The sequence below is a fragment of the Bos indicus x Bos taurus genome, chromosome 10, assembly GCF_003369695.1.
Source record: "Bos indicus x Bos taurus breed Angus x Brahman F1 hybrid chromosome 10, Bos_hybrid_MaternalHap_v2.0, whole genome shotgun sequence".
NCBI lineage: Eukaryota > Metazoa > Chordata > Mammalia > Artiodactyla > Bovidae > Bos > Bos indicus x Bos taurus.
In genome coordinates this window covers 52,680,658-52,700,934 of record NC_040085.1, presented here as the reverse complement: position 1 = coordinate 52,700,934, position 20,277 = coordinate 52,680,658, and the positions used below count along the sequence as shown (strand labels likewise).

General features: G+C 36.1%; 1 protein-coding gene across 4 annotated transcripts in view; it reads right to left on the bottom strand.

Annotated features, from left to right (window-relative positions):
- Positions 1-20,277, bottom strand: part of DMXL2 (Dmx like 2) — a 166,995-nt gene that overhangs the window by 61,200 nt on the left and 85,518 nt on the right. For all 4 annotated transcript variants that reach the window (XM_027554014.1, XM_027554013.1, XM_027554011.1 and 1 more), the window contains exons 9-15: positions 17,754-17,928; positions 13,248-13,487; positions 12,249-12,520; positions 10,713-11,409; positions 10,255-10,376; positions 4,518-4,607; positions 1,946-2,063 (exon numbers count right to left, since the gene is read on the bottom strand). In XM_027554014.1, the coding sequence (XP_027409815.1) occupies positions 1,946-2,063; positions 4,518-4,607; positions 10,255-10,376; positions 10,713-11,409; positions 12,249-12,520; positions 13,248-13,487; positions 17,754-17,928 (1,714 nt within the window). The remainder of the gene's footprint in view (positions 1-1,945; positions 2,064-4,517; positions 4,608-10,254; positions 10,377-10,712; positions 11,410-12,248; positions 12,521-13,247; positions 13,488-17,753; positions 17,929-20,277) is intronic.

Here is a 20,277-nt window from a genome sequence, read left to right as displayed (position 1 = left end):
TCCTAGCATCACTAAAAATGAGACATCCTAACATTCTGTTCTTTCTTATGTCCTTCTGTGATGGACATAAGAGCTCATTTGCACTTCATAGGAAAAATTTTAAATGACATCCACAAGTAACTGGTCAGAAAAACTGCTATAAAATAACTTTCTCTAAAACAAATTAGTGGCATGATAAGAGTATAAAGGGGGATTGCTTTAGCTTAAAAGACTCCTAGAAATGAAACATTATGTGTGGACTCTATATGGATATGGATCCAAACAAATTAAGAACCAACAATGCTGGGCTTCCCTGGTGGCTCGGTGGTAAAGAATCTGTCTGCCAATGCAAGAGACACGGGTTTCATCCCTGATCTGGGAAGAACCCACATGCCATGGGGCAACTAAGCCTATGCACCACAACTACTGAGCCGGTGCTCTAGAGCCCGGGAACTGTAACCACTGAGCCCGTGAGCTGCAGCTACTAAAGCCTGTGCTCCGCAACAAGATCGGCCACCACAATGAGAAGCCCGTGTACCACTAGAGAACAGCCCCCACTTGCCACAACTAGAGAAAAGCCCACGCAGCAACAAAGGCCTAGCACAGCCAAAAACAAAACACTTAACAGTGTATACCATGCAGCAGGGTAAGGGAAGAGGAGAAGCACACATGTCAAGTCCCTTAAGAAAACAGCTAGAAAATCAAGAATATTGAGGGAACTACAAAAACTAAAGGAGACATATATATGCCTATGGCTGATTCATGCTGATGTTTGAGAAGATGTTTGAGCTAGCCTCAAAGAGTACAGGAACTCACTCTGATTTTCCACTAAAGGAAATCAAATTAACCATACAAATTCAGTAGAAATGTCTTCCTTAAAAGTCTGTACATAATTCTGTGATAAAAGCTATACTCATGACCTTCTAATACTTACAAGCTATAACCAGATAAAATATCTGGAAACTCTTTGAAAATTAAAAACTATTCATCACAGAAAATGAATTCTTAAAGTAGGACATATCTTTCCTGTCTTCAAACAGAAAGTATTCTACTCAGTATGTTCTATTTTCAATTTCACTTTCAAATAGAACATGAAAGTTCTATAATTACAAAGTTGTAACCTCTAAAAGGAATATTTTAAGCTAAATAATAAAAGTTTAAACTAAACAGCATATGGTTTACATTTTTACATTTTATTTTTAATTGGAGGTTAATTTCTTTACAATATTGTGATGGTGTTTGCCATACATCAACATGAATCAGCCATAGATATACATATGTCCCCTCCCTCTCAAACCTCCCTCCCCATCCTACCCCTGAATGGCCTTAAGAGAACTACTTTCTCTCAAGAAGAAAGTAATACAACCCTTCAGAAAGGAAATCTATGAGACAGTACCTTTAATGCTCAGAGTATCTGAGTTTCCTGGTATATATACCATACAACATAGTATCTTCCTTCTACAGTCATCAATAATCTTTAGTATACTTATACTACAATTAATTGGCTTCCTTAAGATACCACAGGGATACCTACTACCAATCAAAATAATTTAACTGTAGTGTTGAACAATCAAGGTTAAATTTTTAAACAATTAAACTAGATTCCATAAATAACATTTATTGGCAAAAGGCTATGTCACCAGTGAAAGTATCTTTCAAAATATAATTTTTAGGGAGGTTGGGGGAGAATGGGTACACGTATATGTATGGCTGAGTCCCTCTGCTGTCCACCTGAAACTATCACACATTATTAATCAGTTACATCCCAAAAAGTTTAATTAAAAAATAAATATATCCAATTTTTACCCACATATGTTCTTTACCCAGAAAAAAACATAATCACAGAACTGGTGTATTTGTCAAAAATCATGAGACTGATGACTTGTGATAAAAGATCTACACTCAGTGAAAGTTTAGAGTTTTTTTAAGATTAAGGTATCAAACTCAAGACTATTTTTAAAAATACCTTGGGATGGTTGAAAAAATATTTCTGTTTCCTTTTTTTCCATATCTTCCTTATGTGGTTTATATCCTCTAATGAAGTCTTCTTGAAACACATGAAGCAACTGTGTATTTGAGCCACACTACAAATATGAAAAAAAGTAAAGTTTTATCTTTGCAATTCCATATCTTACACTACCTCTCCAAGAACCCTAATGTAGAAATAAATCCAACAATTTCTATTCTTTATAGAATAACAAAATATAGTGGGAAAAACAAGAGAAAAAAATCATTAGATAAATTACTTTCAAATATTCTATAGTCAATAGCAGAACTGTGAAACTAATAAAAACAAATCAACAGGTTTGCATCTCGGAAAAAAAATACTGCAAAAAAAAATTAAAAAAAAAAAAAAAAACAGGTTTCAAGACCAGATGGAGAAGGCCATGCAGACCATATTAAGCACTACTACTGCAGGTTCCTTTTTCTTATTCCACTTGAGAACCAGAAAAAGAAAACCCAGAAAATTCCACAAAGTACTTCCAAAAAATCTGTCTAGTAGGAATTATGAAGGATCCCATAACAGCCAGTGGGAATGACACATCTGTGAAAAAATGTATCTACATTTAAGTAAGGAGGATTTCTAAAAGAATGGATGAAACATCATAATCAGCTGATGTTACATAATCATGTGGGACCACACAGAGAAGAAGAGTACAGATGATCACAAACAGCTACTTAGAATCACAAAAGTGAACTGAAATTCAAAGAAAGGCTAAATCCAAACACAAACTTATTGTGGAAGTAAGTCAAGACAATTAATTAGACAGCTGTCCCATGGATTTCAAGGAAGAGAAGCAACTGTGATAATCCTGGCACGCAATGGATGGGCTACAATCTTAGGGTATAAAGCAAATCAGCCTCCTTTCATAGTAGAAGGAAATTAAAGGACTATTGATCAGATTGACCAACAAATTTTTAATGAAAATTATAAAGTATTTTTATGTCTCTCTATATAGAAAAACTAAAAAAAAATCCCTTCACAGTCAAAGTATAAACAGTCATCTCCTCCAAGGAAGAAGAATGTTGCTGTTGTTGTGTAGTCGCTAAGTTGTATCCAACCTTCTGCAACCCCATGGACTGTACTCTGCCAGGCGCCTCTGTCCATGAGTAAGTAGGTTGCCATTTCCTTCTCCAGGGGATCTTCCCAATCCAGGGACTGACTAGAAGGCAGCTTCTTTACTACTGAGCCACCAGGGCTGCCCAAATGTGAGAAAAGGGAAGGGTGACACCTTTATGTATACAGAAATAATACAGCACACTGGAAACAAATGTAGAATGAGTTTTAAAGTTTGTAATTTATAAGCGTAAGTCATTTGTCAGTGCTTGGCAGTTTACCAGCCCTTGTGATAAAGATAGCCACAAATGGAAAGGGAAAAAAAATCTTCAATAAGAATGAAGTAAAAATCGAAATGCTAAGTGAAAAAGGTCTGTAATAATATACCAGAGTGAAGAGTAGAGAAGGGGGTACGCTGGGGAAATGAATTTTAACAGCCAGTTCACTAAAAATTAAGACATTCACGGGAATGAAGCTAATACACTCTTCTCCCATATCCCTATGGAGTAAAAAAAGGAAATTATAGGTTAAGGGTTTCCTGAAATTAGTAACTTGAGTCTGGCAGCCACATTTCTGTTGCCAAGAGCTGATGTGATCATTTCTCTACAGTGGTGGAAATTTTGCCTGACATAATGTGCAAGGGACTATGAAAAAATAATGACCTAATTATGTATTTGTTTTTAAATATGGTCAGCTCTTTCTTCATTTCCTTGTTTGAAAATTGTTGGCAACTTCCTCAACAAAGTAACCTTTTTTCATATCTGGAATGAATATACTACTCTATCCCCTTCAGTCCATAAACATGACCCTGCCCTGAAGAAACAAATATCCTGAGGGCTATGATGGGGTTTACAAACTCCCCATAGACAAAAGCATTCTCCTTCTTTCCTAAGTCAACTAGGGAAGAACAGCGCCCACATCAAAGATCTATGATTAGAGAATAAATGTATGCTTTGATCCTACTTCTATCTTCATTTTAATGGATCTCATAAAAAATATATAATACTCAGCCTAACAAGCCAAACACTCCAAAGGCATCTACTGAGCTGAAGTAAGTAACAATAAAAAGAGAAAAACCACAAACTGAGCCTCTGTGCAGCTGGACTGTACATAAAGCATTGTAAATTTTGACTACAGAAATCAAAAGAAGTTGGGTATATTTAGTATCAAACAACAGAATTATTCTCTGAATGAAATACAGTTGACCTCTGAACAACATGTAAGAATGACATACGTCCACTTCGGTGGAATTTTTTCAATAGTAAATATTACAGTACTACATGATCTGCAGCTAGTTGGATATACAGATGCAGAACTGAGGACGTGGAGAGCCGACTGTTAAGTTATAAGTGAATTTTCTATAGTGAGAAGGGTCAGTGCCTCTAATTCCCACATTCGAGGTTCAACTGTGTATCATACACCCGTAAAGCACTCTGGGATAAAGCAAGTTAATATCACCAATTCACAAACACGTTTTTACTTGGTTGGTTATTGCATCAAGTTCAATAATACAGCCAGGTCGAGCAGTTGACTGTTGGCTCACAATATTAAACACTTCTCCAATAAGTTTCTGTTAAAAAAAGAAAGAAAGAGAAGGTTCATAGTCAACAATATATGAATCTACTGTCAGTATGACACAGCATCTTGGATATTTAAGGCTCTTCTAAATATTCACTGATTTACAATGGCAATTCACAAATTCAAAGAAATATTTCAACTTTTTATACTCACTCTCATATTTAAAATTAAATAAGCAGAAAAACCTACAGTGATTACATAAAGTAAAAATGAAAGTGAAGTCACCCAGTCATGTCCGACTCTTTGCGACCCCATGGACTGTAGCCTACCAGGTTCCTCCATCCATGGGATTCTCCAGGCAAGAGTACTGGAGTGGGTTGCCGTTTCCTTCTCCAGGAGATCTTCCCAACCCAGGATCGAACCCAGATCTCCCACATTGCAGGCAGACGCTTTACCATCTGAGCCACCATTACACAAGCAGTATACAATTTCAAGACATCTAGTTCTTTGAACATGTCTTTATTTAGCAACCTTAATGGTCCAACACAGACCTGGCTGAGGACATGACCCTGTGCCTATGTGGATGGCTGCAGATCTACAATGCTATTTAAAAGTACAATCTTGCTAGGGCTTGTACTTGCCCTCAACAATAGGGGCAAATGATGAGAAGAAGTGGGACTCTGTGACTTGGGATGGAGATGTGTAAACAGAGGAAGTCTAACTCTGGATCCCCAAACCACAAAATCTTTCTGCTAAAAAATAAAATAAATAAATAAAACGCAGTCTTCCTTCTTTCTCCTTCCAAGCAGCCCTCTCTTGCACAGAAACCTTTCAGTAACTTCACCTGAAGCAATTACTTCTCATGGAGATGCCCATTCTCCTCAGTACTACCTCCACTCTTACTGCCTTCAGAACACTCAGAGTAGTAAGATCCCAGCTTAGCCCAGGGTGTAAGTACAAGGTTAGCTATGGGAAAGTAGCAATATACACTGCAATTGTAGGATCTTTCCAATTTATATCAGCAGAACTCCAGAGGGCATGCATGGGAACAGATTCTAGGGTTATCAGACAAAAACAAAATAAGTGCTTGGGAAGGGATGAATTTATTGTTATGGGTACATTCACCCAAGATTCAGGATTTTAAATGTTAGTTAAGACACCTGGAAGTGCTGCCAACAGTCTGCTGGGTTTGTCCATTTGAAAGCTGGACTCAACTGTGACCTACAATTAGTGAGGTTAGAACACCGGAATTTCTCTAACACACCATGAATCTTTGCTCCTTAAAAGTGTGGTCACTGGAGCAGCAGCTTTTTACAAATGCAGTCTCTTAGACTCCAAAGCTAATACATGTTTATTTTAATAAGCTCTCCAGATGATTCACGGGCATGCTGAAGTTTAAGAAGTACTGTTGCAGATCAATGGTTCTCAGCCTTGAACTACGGTTCAACTATGAACAACGGTTCTCAGCACACTGAATAATCTCTGGTGCTTAGGTCCCACTTGTAGATACTGACTTATTGGTTCTTGGGTACAATCTGACCATCAGGCATTTTACAAGCTCTTCAGCTGCATCCAACATATAGCCATGGTTGAGATCCCCTTGCAGGAATATCTATCTGCCAGCACTATAACGAACAAACATACTGAATGCCTTGTTCAACACTACAGGATCCCACTCAATGTCACCTTCAATTTTAAGGGGTCATCAAAAGCTCAAAAATCAAGATAAATAAATTCTTAATGCAATATTTTTAAATAAAAATTAATACAGTAAATAATAATGAATAAAAAGTAGCAAATGTTTTAATACAGGATCCAACAGTGTCTTGATGAACCATATTGGAGCCTAAGACAAAAGTAAAATTACACAGACATGTTTTCATACTTTTTTTTAAGGTTAATTTTTTTCAGAACATTAAAGTGGTTGAAAAACATTAAAAAATGAAAGGTAGTATATTGAAACTCACAAAATCATTTTAAATTTATTTTTACCAAAAATAATTTAACTTCAGCTTACCAAAACTTCTTTTTGCAACATTGTGACTGGATTTTTTTTTTAAGTTCCCAAGTCCACTTTTAGTATGGGTAAGACTACACTAAGCAAAATTTGTGAATTGGTTCTAGAAAATCCAAATACAATGCTGACTTTATATTACAAATTACTGACACTGCATGTCACTTAAAACTATTTCAGATGAAATTTCTATAAGACTTAAATTATCAAAATATTTAAAAACCAAGTCAGTGGCTGGTTTTCGTAAAAAAGATTATCCACATAACATTATTTTTCTCCAGTGAGCAATTCAAAATCTAAAGCATTTCAGTTAATTTTTCATATCTTCATTTTGAACATGAAATTAGTGTGCTGTAGTAGTCAGAATAATGGCCCCAAAAGATGCCTACATTCTAATTCTTAGGACTTAAGAATATGTTACTTTACATGGAAAAAAAAAAAAAGTACATATAGAGAAAATTAGATAAGTAGATTTTTTTCACAACGTTGGAATGTGTTCTTTTTGTTTTTTAATTTTGCCTGCAGCACTCAGGGGTTCCTCTTGTTGCAGAGCACAGCCTCTAGAGTGTGGGGTTTTGGTAGCTGTGGCACACCAGCTTAGTTGCCCCAGGGCACATGGGATCTTCCTAGACCAGGGATTGAACCCATGTCCCCTGAATTGGCAGGTGGATTCTTAACCACTGGAACACCAGGGAAGTCCTGTCTCTAGAGTCTTCTGTTCAAGAATTTAGCTTATGAAAGTAGAAAGGGTCAAAAATTTTCTACAGTGAATAAATATTACATTTTAACTTTAAAAAAATTAAAATGGAAGGTTTAAGAAAAAAGTACATTTGTAACCACACTGGAGCAGAAGACCAAGATAAATTTTAAAATTCCAAGAACGTATTCATCTGCTCTAAATGAAATTTCTATTTTCTTGGAAAAATAATGCCCAGGTTATTGATACATTTTGCCAATGAGAAGAATGAACCATAGAGTATATTCTCAGAAATTATGGGGATTGCCACAGCCAAAAGACAAGAAGCAGACAAATGTTATAATTTTCAAAAAGGAAAAGAGCATACTTCTGTAAGCTGGAATAAAGAGTCTGATGTCTATTTAGTCCATTTTAGTCATCAAAAGACATCAGGGTACACACAATCTACTATACATTAAAACTATCTCATACAAATCTGACTTCCTTTTTTGACTACAAGAGATTTGGCAGACAGGGTGCATTTTATTTGCATGACAAGCTGACTCATGCAAATACTTGGGACAAGCTGAAGAAATATTCTAGACAATAAAAAATGGAGAAAGATTTCAAATGTATACTGCTAGGTCCTTTCTTCAGCCCAGTACATTTAACATTTCTGTAATAAAATTCAGAAATTACATCTGAATTTCGTCTAATTGACTTAGATGAAAACGCAGAACAACATTCATCGAACAGGCTGATGATGTAAGTCATACGGAAGTAACACAAATAACGGAATCTGGATTCAAAAAGATGCTAAACACCTCTACTACTGAGTGAAACGCAATAGGGAAGTAAGTCTATATTTGAGTCCCAAATTCAAATGCACAAATATAAGATGGCTTGCTGGCAAAAAAAAAAAAAAAGACTGACATTTAATTGAAAGCTCAATATGAGTTAATTACATACAAAGAATGTGGCATGACTGACAAGACATAATCTACTGAGAGAGGGCATAATACCGTTATATTCTAGAGATCCTACAATTTCCAGTGTATAAACAAACCAAAAGTTGCTCAGAACAGTAACCAGGGTCAAATACAAAGCAGTTAGATAAATTTATGGGCAGAGGAGCAGCAGGTCTGGCTTGAGGGAACAAATTTGGGGATTACAAGACAGGTGTCTGAGGTGATCTCTCATGTAAGAAATGTTGTTGTTTAGTCACTCAGTCATGCCCAACTCTTTTGAGATCCCATGGACTGTAGCCCACCAGGCTCCTCTGTCCGTGGGATTTCCCAGGCAGGAATACTGGAGTGGGTTGTCATTTCCTTCTCCAGGGGATCTTCTTGATCAAGGGATTGACCCCATGTCTCCTGCACTGGCAGGCGGATTCTTTCCCACTGAGCCACCTGAGAAGCCCATAAGAAACATTAGACTTATTCTAAATGAAACTACAGCTAACAAGTAGATTTTAAGGGTTACAAATTTAATTTCAATATAACTGTGATGGTAATTCAAAGACTGAATGTGCTGCATTTAGAGTGGAGTTTTCCTCCTCAGAAGTCGGGAGACAAGCTGGCAGGAATATGGTAGAGAGAAACAAAGCATCAGACAGCTAGTTAGACTAGGGGAACTTCAAATCTTCCACCTACATAATTTTAAGATGCTACTTTTCTAGACTTTCTCTATGTCAACCTTGTGACTCCAATCCAATTATCACTGTTTTTGGAACAAGACTTACTTAAACATGTACTTTCCTATATCCACTTTCAGGCCATCCTCTCACTCAACAAAGACTAAGGATCTATCTTTCTATATCAAAAATGAACTCAAATACTGTCCGTAATAAAAACTTCTATGGCTACCCTAATCTGATCTCTCTCACCTCTTGAATTATGAAATGCTGCTGCTGCTGCTAAGTCGCTTCAGTCGTGTCCGACTCTATGCGACCACATAGACAGCAGCCCACGGGGCTCCCCCATCCCTGGGATTCTCCAGGCAAGAACACTGGAGTGGGTTGCCATTTCCTTCTCCAATGCATGAAAGTGAAAAGTCAAAGTGAAGTCGCTCAGTCGTGTCCGACTCTTCGCGACCCCGTGGACTGCAGCCTACCAGGCTCTTCCATCCATGGGATTTTCCAGGCAAGAGTACTGGAGTGGGGTGCCATCGCCTTCTCCGAATTATGAAATAGTGTTTGCCAATTCATTATATATCACCTTCAGACACTTCTTCTGTCTTAAACTGTTATTTAAAATTTTAATAATTTATCTCCTAAACTAAATTTAAATCTCCTTAAAGGCAGATACTATAGTCCCTATACATCTAGGAACACATGACAGGCATTCAAAAACAGTCACTGATTTTCAATATTTGGAGCATTTTTATTAGAACAGTTATTTTATAAAAAGCCATGTTTTCATAGCTAAATGGAAAATCCACCATTCAAATCTGAGTATTAACTAACATACATGACTTCCAGCTGAAATACAGAACGAGTGGAATGAGATACTGCCACCCACTGATAACATATTCTAACCACAGGACTTTTTAAAATAATGACTCAAGCTAAGAAAAGTTCAAATTTTCCCAACCTAAACATAAAGCTTGGTGAAGCTCTCTTAAAACCTTTCTTGAACAAAGAAAAATTAACGGAACCAAATGAGAGAGTGAAAAATGTCAAGAAAAAAATTTATTTTAGGAAAAAAATTCATATTTATTTCTTTAAATGTAAAATTGATGTGTGCTGTATAAACTGTAATTTTTTTTCTGGACTACAGGGATTCTAGTTCCTCGATCAGGGATTGAATCTGGGCCACAGCAGTGAAGGCATCATTAGATGGTAATTTTGCCTCATTTACCTTGAAACACAAATTAAGGAAAAACAAACTAGTTACAGAGAGCCCAGAACAGATGGTTACTCCCTGAACACCTACTAACAAATGAAAGTCCTAGACAAAAGAGAATGGCTTCTTAGCTTAGATATATTAATAAAGATTAGGAAATACTTACTGAAGATTCTGGATCTGACAGTTCATCCAATAATTTCCTTGCATCTACTACAGCTTGGTAGAGTCTCAGATTTTTGCCATCAGAAGCAACAAAGCAAGCACTAGCAGAATTGCAATACGTGCCTGAGAAAGTAAACACTCTGCATTATAATATATATTTTTATTAATGACTGAAGTACAAGAAAAAAAATTCCATACTTCTCTTTTTAGGTATAACCGTGGTCCAGAATCACAATGAAATGGATACAATTAATAAATATAAAATTATCAACAAAAAATTCAATAGAAAATAGGTTATGAGAGTGAAAAAATTAAAAACAAACTTTTAGAAACTCTAAAGTCAGATACCTACATTTGAATACTTATTAAAAGCCCCCAATAATAATAAATATAAATTACTTTGTATATAAATAACAGTTTTAAAGATTTATTAATTTTACTATTAAAATGAACACTTACCAAGACAGTAACTGGGAATAAGAGTTGGAAGCCAAGCAACATTAGAGAAGGCTGAAGTATGTAAAGAGTTAATTCGTGCCAACTCTGACACTCCTCCAGTGTATGACAAGGGTCCTATTGGGTCCACACGCCACAGAATAAGTTCACTGTAGATGGCATTCGGGTCATGAAATGTACGCGTTGCTGCATTTCTGAGAGGTTGTTTCAAGGAACCCTTTATGTGTCTTACAGGATCTATCAATCTACTTAATTTACTGTCTGAGGCCCACTGAAAATCTGATTCAGGAGTCAACAGAGCATTATGATGAGATGATGTCAATAATAACGGTAAAACGGAGTGACATGCCAGATCATTGAGGTGAAATCGATGACCACAATATCTAAATTTGTGAGATACAGTTAGAACAGTGGTAAAGGCAGACTTATCAGCAAACGTGACTGCCCACTGATTGAGAGAGCCATCTATGTGTTTAGAGACCATCATTACTGTGGGGGCTAAAATGTTCATATTTGTACTGTGTGATCCAGAGTGCGTCAGTGATCCATGAGGACTGCATTCAGCCAGCATGTCTTGGTGTAAGGGAGTGTGGTGAGAATCTTTCACAGCATTTATACAGGCATACATCATGATATTTTTACTAAGAGAGCTTGCATCACCAGATGGAAATGCAACAGGAATCCGAGAAGAAAAAGAAACCTGAAAAACACAATTATTATGACTCAGTGTAAGTAGTTTGCCTCCTCTCAAAGTCTTCTAAAAATACTTTAATTTTCAAAATGTCAAACCTCAGCTTCCTAGCAAAAAAATCACTTTCAACTTCATTATGTTCTAATCCTTGTCCTCTATTTATATAATACCATCTCTATTCATAGCCTATGAGAAGAGTGAAGAAATAGTTGCAGGTGTCTTGCCTGTACATCTAAATGACTACAACTACAAATCTAAACAAATATTGTTCAGAAAGGTAACAGATAAAGATAGCTAGATTTAATGAATAAAACTGGAGTAGTGGGGGGACTCATCCTGAGTCACATTTTTAGGATAATTTCTTGAGTGTTAAATCATTTCAGTCGTGTCTGACTCTGCACCCTATGGACAGCAGCCCTCCAGGCTCCTCTGTCCATGGGATTCTCCAGTCAAGAATACTGGAGTGGGTTGCCATCCCTTCCTCCAGGGGATCTGCCCACCCAGTGATTGAACCCACATTTCTTATGTCTCCTGCATTGGCTACCTGGGAAGCCTCCTAGGGTAATTTCTTAAGTTTATTCAAAATACTGTTAATTCCTAGGGAAAAAAACCTAATATACACATTTTCAGACGTTCACTATAGCATTTCATAGTTAAATTTATTTTACTTGAATTAATTACGTTTGTAAAATTGGCTATTATTGATCCCCTTTGGGAGCAAGTTATTCTCTTCTCAGTTGCTTATCAAAAATAAAATGGTTAAATATTTCCGAAAAACTGCTAAATCTGAATGGCATCTGTTTCACTTTTTTAAGAAATGTAAAAACTGCTTCATCAGTAAAATATACCTTGACTTGTCTAAATATTCCAGGATTATATTCATCCAAATACTTTACATGCCACACTAGGAAGGTACCGTCTACTGGGTGTATGGTAAAAAGCATGTCAGGATTCTTATTCCATTCAGCTAGCAGCATTTCGATCTTCCGATCAAGCAGGACCGTAGGCAGTGGCATTGATATAATAGGCCGTGCATAGGTTCTGGGACTTCCCTCTCTTTCCGCATCTTCATGTTCTGATGATCCTGTACCTGCTTCAGATTCTCTATCTAGGGATAATTCTAAGTCAGAAAATAAATTCATCAGTACATAGTAATAATACTATAAAAATTCACTTACATACTCAGTCAGTTTAATCGCTCAGTCATGTCCAACTCTTTGCAAACCCATTGACTATACACTACCAGGCTCCTCCTTTCATGGAATTTTCCAGGCAAGAGTACTGGAGTGGGTTGCCATTTCCTTCTCCAGAGGATATTCCCAACCCAGGGATTGAACCCAGGTCTCCCACATTGCAGGCAGAGGCTTTACCCTCTGAGCCACCAAGGAAGCCTATTTACATACTAGACAATCAATGAACAGCATACTATCTTTAGCGATCATGAATCCCTTTCCCAATTTATGGCCAGGGGAAAAAGAACAAGGAAGGAAATTATTTTCTGGTCTGAACTGAAATTTACTACATTTCTTAGTTTTAGATAAATCAAAATTTCATTCACACTATCACATTATCTTTATCATTTCTATTATTAGCAAAACCTGTCCCCCGCCACCCCCGCCCCCGCCAAAAAACAATGCTTGCAAAGTAATACATTATTCAAAGCAATACATTATAAGAGACCAAAGTTAGATGGTAGATGGTCCATATTAGATGGTCAGAAAAGACCTGTGGAATGAATGGAAAAGTGAAAAAGAAGGAGAGGAATAAGGAAAGATTACAAACCAAAAGTGGCTTCATAAAAAGCTGTCAGCCTGAAAAAAAGAAAAACCTGAATACAGGATACTCACCATGATCTAGTTTCATATGTAAACCCCTCTCTCTTTCCTCCTGTGAACGTTCCTCATCTTCTTTATTGCCTTCATCACTTTCATGATCTACCTGCCTTTCAGAAAGTTTTCTTAATTGCTGCATAAATATTTCAGTAGATGATGTAAAATGAAATTCTTTGTTGTTTAACCAATGAACTACAAAGCCCCCATTTCCATCATCAATGTTAAATACAGTGCCAACAAAGACATTTGGAATATCTGTGGAATCAAAAAAGATAAAATTTCTGTATCAATTCTTAACATCTTTTAAAATACTACATGTGCTTAGAAAGACTAATTCCATTACACAAAATATGTGCTAAACAAAAAGTAAATATAACTCTAGCAGGATTTGAAATTTTAATTAAATTTAATGGTAAATGAATTAATGGCATAGACTTACATGGAATTAATCATTTAAAAGCCAAACACACCAAATGCACAGACTTTTATCGAATCCTGGTTTGAGGACAAGGGAACAGAAAGATACAACAGAAAAGAAACTCTGAAAGACATTTTTGAGATGACTGAAATTTAACTATGATGATTAGAGACCATGGAATTATTTCTAATTTTCTTAGGTACAATAATGATATTGTGATTATGTGAGAGAATTTCCTTATTCTTAGACACTTGCTAAATTATGTAAGGGTGATGTGCTATGATGTGTTATTTTGAAAACATTAAAAAAAAATTTCATTCACACACCCCCACATATACATATACATATGTGTGTATACACAAAGAGAATAAAGCAATTGGGAAAATGTTAGCAACTGTTGAATCAAAGTGGGTGAAATCAGTGTTCACTGTACTATTCTTCTGACTTTGTTGACTGTTTTAAACTTTCCTTAAAAGTTGAGGCAAATAATGCTAAGAAAGAACGCAGGAAGGCAAACAAACTTCTAAGTATAGCAGATTTTGTCCACGTGGGCTAACTGAAATGCATGCTATAGATCAGTTCATGCAAAATAGTATAATTCAAAAACAACAACAACCATCTCCTTAATCCCGAATCAAATTATAAAGAACCCACTCAATAGAAAGAAAAAAGACTGTCCTCTGCAAAAGAAGTGAGAATCTAAAGATGAAATAAGTAATATATTCTAGAAGTGTTTTATTTATAAATATCAATGTTAAATAAAGCTCCAAAGTGTTCTTTTATTCTACTTCCTGGGTTACAAGCCTGGTTTTCTAACAGAAATTAAACAAATCAAATAAAATAAGAAATGTAAATTAACAATCCTGTAAAACAGTACATTCCCTACATACCTATGTACTAGGTAAAAATCCAAATCTCAACCCAAATCTTATCATGGACAAATATTCTGACTGTAAGACATCCTAAAAGATAACTGAGAGATAACTGTCTTGAGACATTTTTTTGAAGAGTGATTATTCTAAATTAGTGTGATTTAAAGAGAAATAAAAAATGCATTTAAAAAAAGAATCTAGATGTTAATAGGAACTATAACATTAGAATATAGTCTTTTTATCAGAAGACACATTTTGAAATATTTAGGTAATGCTCTAAAATATTTAGGGGATGAAGGAAAATGTCAGTGACTACTTTCAAATGGCTCGGCCAAAGATAATGGAGAAGGGAGAAAAGGTACACACACACACACACACACACACACACACAGAGAATAAAAGCAAACCTGGTGAAAGGTTAATGACTGAATTTGGGTAAAGAGCACATGGGTATTCACTATATTATGCTTTCAACTTTACTCTAAGGTTGAGAGGTTTTCCTTAAAAAAAAAAAAAAAAGGCGGACAAGTCCTGCAATATAAAATTATTTGTATTTAACAATTAGGTCAACCTAAATATATTTTTTTACAAACAGTACCTATAAACACAATGTTAACTATTTGTACAAAGGAATTTTTAAAATAATGTGTAGATAAGTTAGGGTGAAGATGGTTAAAACTGGCTAAATGGTGAAAGTTAAAAAAAATGCTAGAAGACAAGGCCTAATGGCCACAAGAACACATCTAGTACTTAGACTCAAATGATGTAACAGAATGCCTATCCACAAGGAATGATCCTGTGACCCTATTTCATTTGATTAGAATAGTACATACAGGTAAAAGTCAAAACTTTCTAACACAGTATCTGCATACTATCACTGATTGTTTTTTGTTTGAAGTTTTCATCATAGTCAATAACTCAAGATAAGGTTCTTTTACAAAGGTTGAAAATCTATAAAAATCTAAAACCACCACCATTATGAAAACAAGTGGTGTTATAAATCTTAGAATACAATTAAGATGTTAGGTCAGAAAAGATAATCTATTTAAAAAAAAACATTTAATCAAGTAGCACAGCAAACTTCTATTACTCAATAGAAGTATAATGCAAACCACAAATACAAGGCCAATACATAATTTTTATTTTAGTAGCCACATTATACGAAGACGGCAATGGCACCCCACTCCAGTACTCTTGCCGGGAAAATCCTATGGATGGAGGAGCCTGGTAGGCCTCAGTCCATGGGGTCGCTAAGAGTCAGACATGACCGAGCGACTTCACCTTCACTTTTCACTTTCATGCATTGGAGAAGGAAATGGCAACCCACTCCAGTGTCCTTGCCTGGAGAATCCCAGGGACAGGGGAGCCCGATGGGCTGCCATCTATGGGGTCACACAGAGTCAGACACGACTGAAGAGACTTAGCAGCAACAGCAGCCACATTATAGAAACAGGTAAACTTAATTTTAATAATATATTTTATCTGACCCAATATATGTAAAATATTATCATTTCAACATGTAATCAATATTAAATAAAATTATTAATAAGAGATCTTACATTATTTCATTGTTTTCTAAAGTCTTAAGAATCCAGTGTGTATTTTAGAGCATATCTCAGTTTGGACTATCCGAATTGCAATTGCTCAAACAGCTACATGTGGTTCATGGCCACCATACTGAACAACACACACCTATAACCACTATTATTTAATACAATGGGGGTAAGCATCTAAAGGTCACTTTTTCACAACTCCATCTGCTGAGTATCATCTTTTATAAATAAATATTTAAAAATAAAATCCTCTATCTTTACCCTGAAGCAACAGACTGCCATTTCAATAAAACATAACTATGTTTAATTGCTAAATCATGTCTGACTCTTTTGCAACCCCATGGACTGTAGCCTACCATGCTCCCCTGATCATAGATTTCCCAGGCAAGAATACTGGAATGGGTTGCCATTTTCTTCTCCAGGGGTCTTCCCAATCCAGGGATTGAACCAGCATCTCCTACATTGGCTGCTGCTGCTGCTAAGTCGCTTCAGTCGTGTCCGACTCTGTGCAACCCCAGAGAGGGAAGCCCACCAGGCTCCCCCATCCCTGGGATTCTCCAGGCAAGAACACTGGAGTGGGTTGCCATTTCCTTCTCCAATGCGTGAAAGTGAAAAGTGAAATTGAAGTCACTCAGTCGTGTCCGACTCAGTAACCTCATGGACTGCAGCCCACCAGGCTCCTCCGTCCATGGGATTTTCCAGACAAGAGTACTGGAGTGGGGTGCCACTGCCTTCTCCACCAGCATTGGCAGGTGGACTCTTTAACAATGAACCACCAGGGAAGCCCCATAACCACATGTGTGCATGCTCAGTCATGTCTGACTCTTTGTGAGTCCATGGCTGTAGCCTGCCAGGCTCCTCTGTCCATGGAATTTTCCAGGCAAGAATACTGGAGTGGCTTGCCGTTTTCTCCTCCAGGGAATCTTCCCGACCCAGGGATTGAACCCGCATCTCCTGCATCTCCTGTACTGGCAGGTGGATTCTTTACTCACTGCACCATCTGGGAAGCCCAGATAAATCCCTCCTATAACTTTGTACAAATATAGTTCTTCAAGCAATATAATATGAAACTCCTAGGCCTTATCACATGTTTTTCATGCAGAAAGAAAACAATGACTTAAACAGAAGTTTTAAATATGCTCTTGCCAACAGTGAACCTGCCTGAAAATACTTCTCAACTACAGGGGAAGAAAAAAGCAAAAATAAAATATAAAGCTTAGAAGAAAAACTATCTCGAATGCAGGACAAGAAAGTGTATGAGCGTATAAAACAAGATATGCTGAAATATAAAGGAAACTATACAAAAATAAAGTTATAAAGAAGAGTTGAGAAGAGAGAATAATGGTGAAAATATAGAAGGAAGGAAGGAATATCACACTAATTAACCAAGCCGCCACTTCTGTTCATCCCCAGGTTCAACTAAACCTCTAATTTACTTAGAAACTTTGCTATATTCTAGACAAACTAAGGTGTTCAAAAATACTTATCCGAAATTATTCCCTGAGAATTACAGTCTCAATTTAAGAAATGGCATCTTATATTTCTATTCTAATTAAGAAGTATTTTAAAAGGAAACATGGAGTATTAATACAAAATTAAAAACAGATTATAAAAGTAGTCCTACTTTTCAATTTATCTAATTTCAGCAGATAGTAAGTAAAACTTTACTATCCTTTACCTGTGGCGGGGTTGATGCTTGCTGCAATGTGAAAATGACACAGTGCATTTGCGTGGTGGGAAATATGTCTTTGAACTTCATGTGTTGTCGTCTGGTCAGGCTTTAATTCAGTGTGAGTTACAAGAACAGAAGATCTCCTTTGTCCTTTTCTTAAATTTTTCAAATGGTGTATTGTCTAAAACAGAAAAATAATTACTAAATCTAAGTCTGGGAAGTCTAACTAATGCTGATCAAAGTACTTTTGATAATTAAGGATCTTACAATTTTCCTTTCTATAAAACCTATCTTATAGGAAAATTAAACTACAACAGAACAACTCTGAATATATTCTCCATTGGCCTTGCATATTTTATAGTTGAAGGTAGCAGTTGCTCAAAAACACTTATTATCTACAGAAACTGCTATAAAGATTAGGAATCCAAAGTCTAGTTTTTTGGGAATATCCCAGTACTGAGATGAAATTTACTAGTCATATGAGTGTTTAAAAAAAATTCCAAATCTTCCTACCAGAAAGAATATTCCTCCTGAAAATTCTCACTGTTCTCTAGGCAAGAGTATCAGAGTGGGTTGTGATTTCCTTCTCCAGGTGATCTTCCTGACCCAGGGATCAAACCCAGGTCTCCTGCATTGCAGTCAGATTCTTTACCTTCTGAGCCACCAGGGCAGACCCAAGGACTACATAGCCAGCTAAATAATCATATATAACCTCTATTATAAAGACAAAAAGAGGGTACAAAAATACAGAATAACAACGGGAAACCTTAACTTAGCAGAAAAGACCTCATGAAAGTGATGACCTGTGGAATTTGCTTAAATTGTGATAGGTATCTATGATAAAAATTCTGTACTGACATACCCCATCATCTGAACTATTCTGATATGCTGCTGCTGCTGCTGAGTCGCTTCAGTCATGTCCGACTCTGTGCGACCCCATAGACAGCAGCCCATCAGGCTCCCCCGTCCCTGGGATTCGCCAGGCAAGAACACTGAAGTGGGTTGCCATTTCCTTCTCCAATGCATGAAAGTGAAAAGTCAAAGTGAAGCCGCTTAGTCGTGTTCGACTCTTAGCGACCCCATGGACTGCAGCCCACCAGGCTCCCCGATCCATGGGGTTTTCCAGGCAAGAGTACTGGAGTGGGGTGCCATTGCCCATGGGGCCATGTCAACTCTTGGCACCATCTTTTCTCCACATCATAACTCCACCTCATGGCACTTTCTTGTTGTGTCACACAACCACCCCCAAAACCGTGCCTAATAATATTTAATAATATACCATTCTTTTCATTTATTCCTCACATTGTTAAACAAAATGTAGCATCCTCTCAGTTATTTCTGTATTAAGGTAAAATATCTGCACCTTCCTTTCAATTCCACAGCTCTTGTCACTTTTCGTGTGAAAAACAGTATCAGTTCTATGGTGTGTCCTCTGTCTCTGGTCTCCCTGTTTATTTCTTTGATTATACCTATCAAATTATTTTCACTCATTGACATTTATCATTATTTTAAATTAGATTGGCAAGGCCAGTTATTTTCTCCTAGAAACAAAAGGTATAATTTAAGTATATATAGAATTATATATACCTCACAGTTAGGAGTTTTGTAGGAAAGGGTGTTGGAAAGCAAAATAGCTTGTAAGTCAAGTAATCAGGCTTTTTCTATTAAAAACAATTTTAATACTACTATTGAACATTTTATTAAAAGTGTAAAACTGTCAAATCACTGTTTACATATTACATTTTTGCTTTTACTGTATGTGGCAGTAATTAAGTTTAACTAATACTTGAAAAGCAATATATTAGGTAACATGCAGGATACAAAAATATCTAAAAGTCCTTAAGCCTCCAAATGCGTATATATAATTTAAAGATAAAATGTTACACAAGTATATATAAATTATTGTAAACATCTAGTAAGTAAAATACTTTTCCCTACTAAATTGCAATCAATATCAAAACATACTATAACTCTGTTCTGACTTCTTTTAATTTAATTTATGATTTAAATGTTGAATAAAATGTATAAATAGTGCCTAATCACAGTATCAGAGCAGGACTACTTTATATAAAAATTTAAAGGACCACATCCTTAAACCTATCAAACCCCCAAAATACTTCTGCCTGCTGAAAATCCAAAAACCATTTTGGCTATGCAACCATTAAAGTGTTCATGTAAATATGCAATGTAAAAGTATAATTAGTATTGTAGAGAGATGTTTATAACACATTAGTATAAAAAGCAAGTTATAAAACATTACTACAATCTCAATCTTATAAATAAAGAAAAAAATGCACAAACACACATACTGGAAGAGTTGGATTACAAACTCCACATTTTTTTTTCTTCTCCTAATCTAATTTTAGAATAAGCATAAGTAATATGTTTATCTCATTTTATTCCCTAATCATAATGGGCACAATAGTTCACACTATATTATAAAAATTTAATTTCTTAGAAAGTACTTTTATAGTGTATTTAAAAATTAGAATAATTATTTCACTTTCAAAATAGTAAACCATGAAAATTA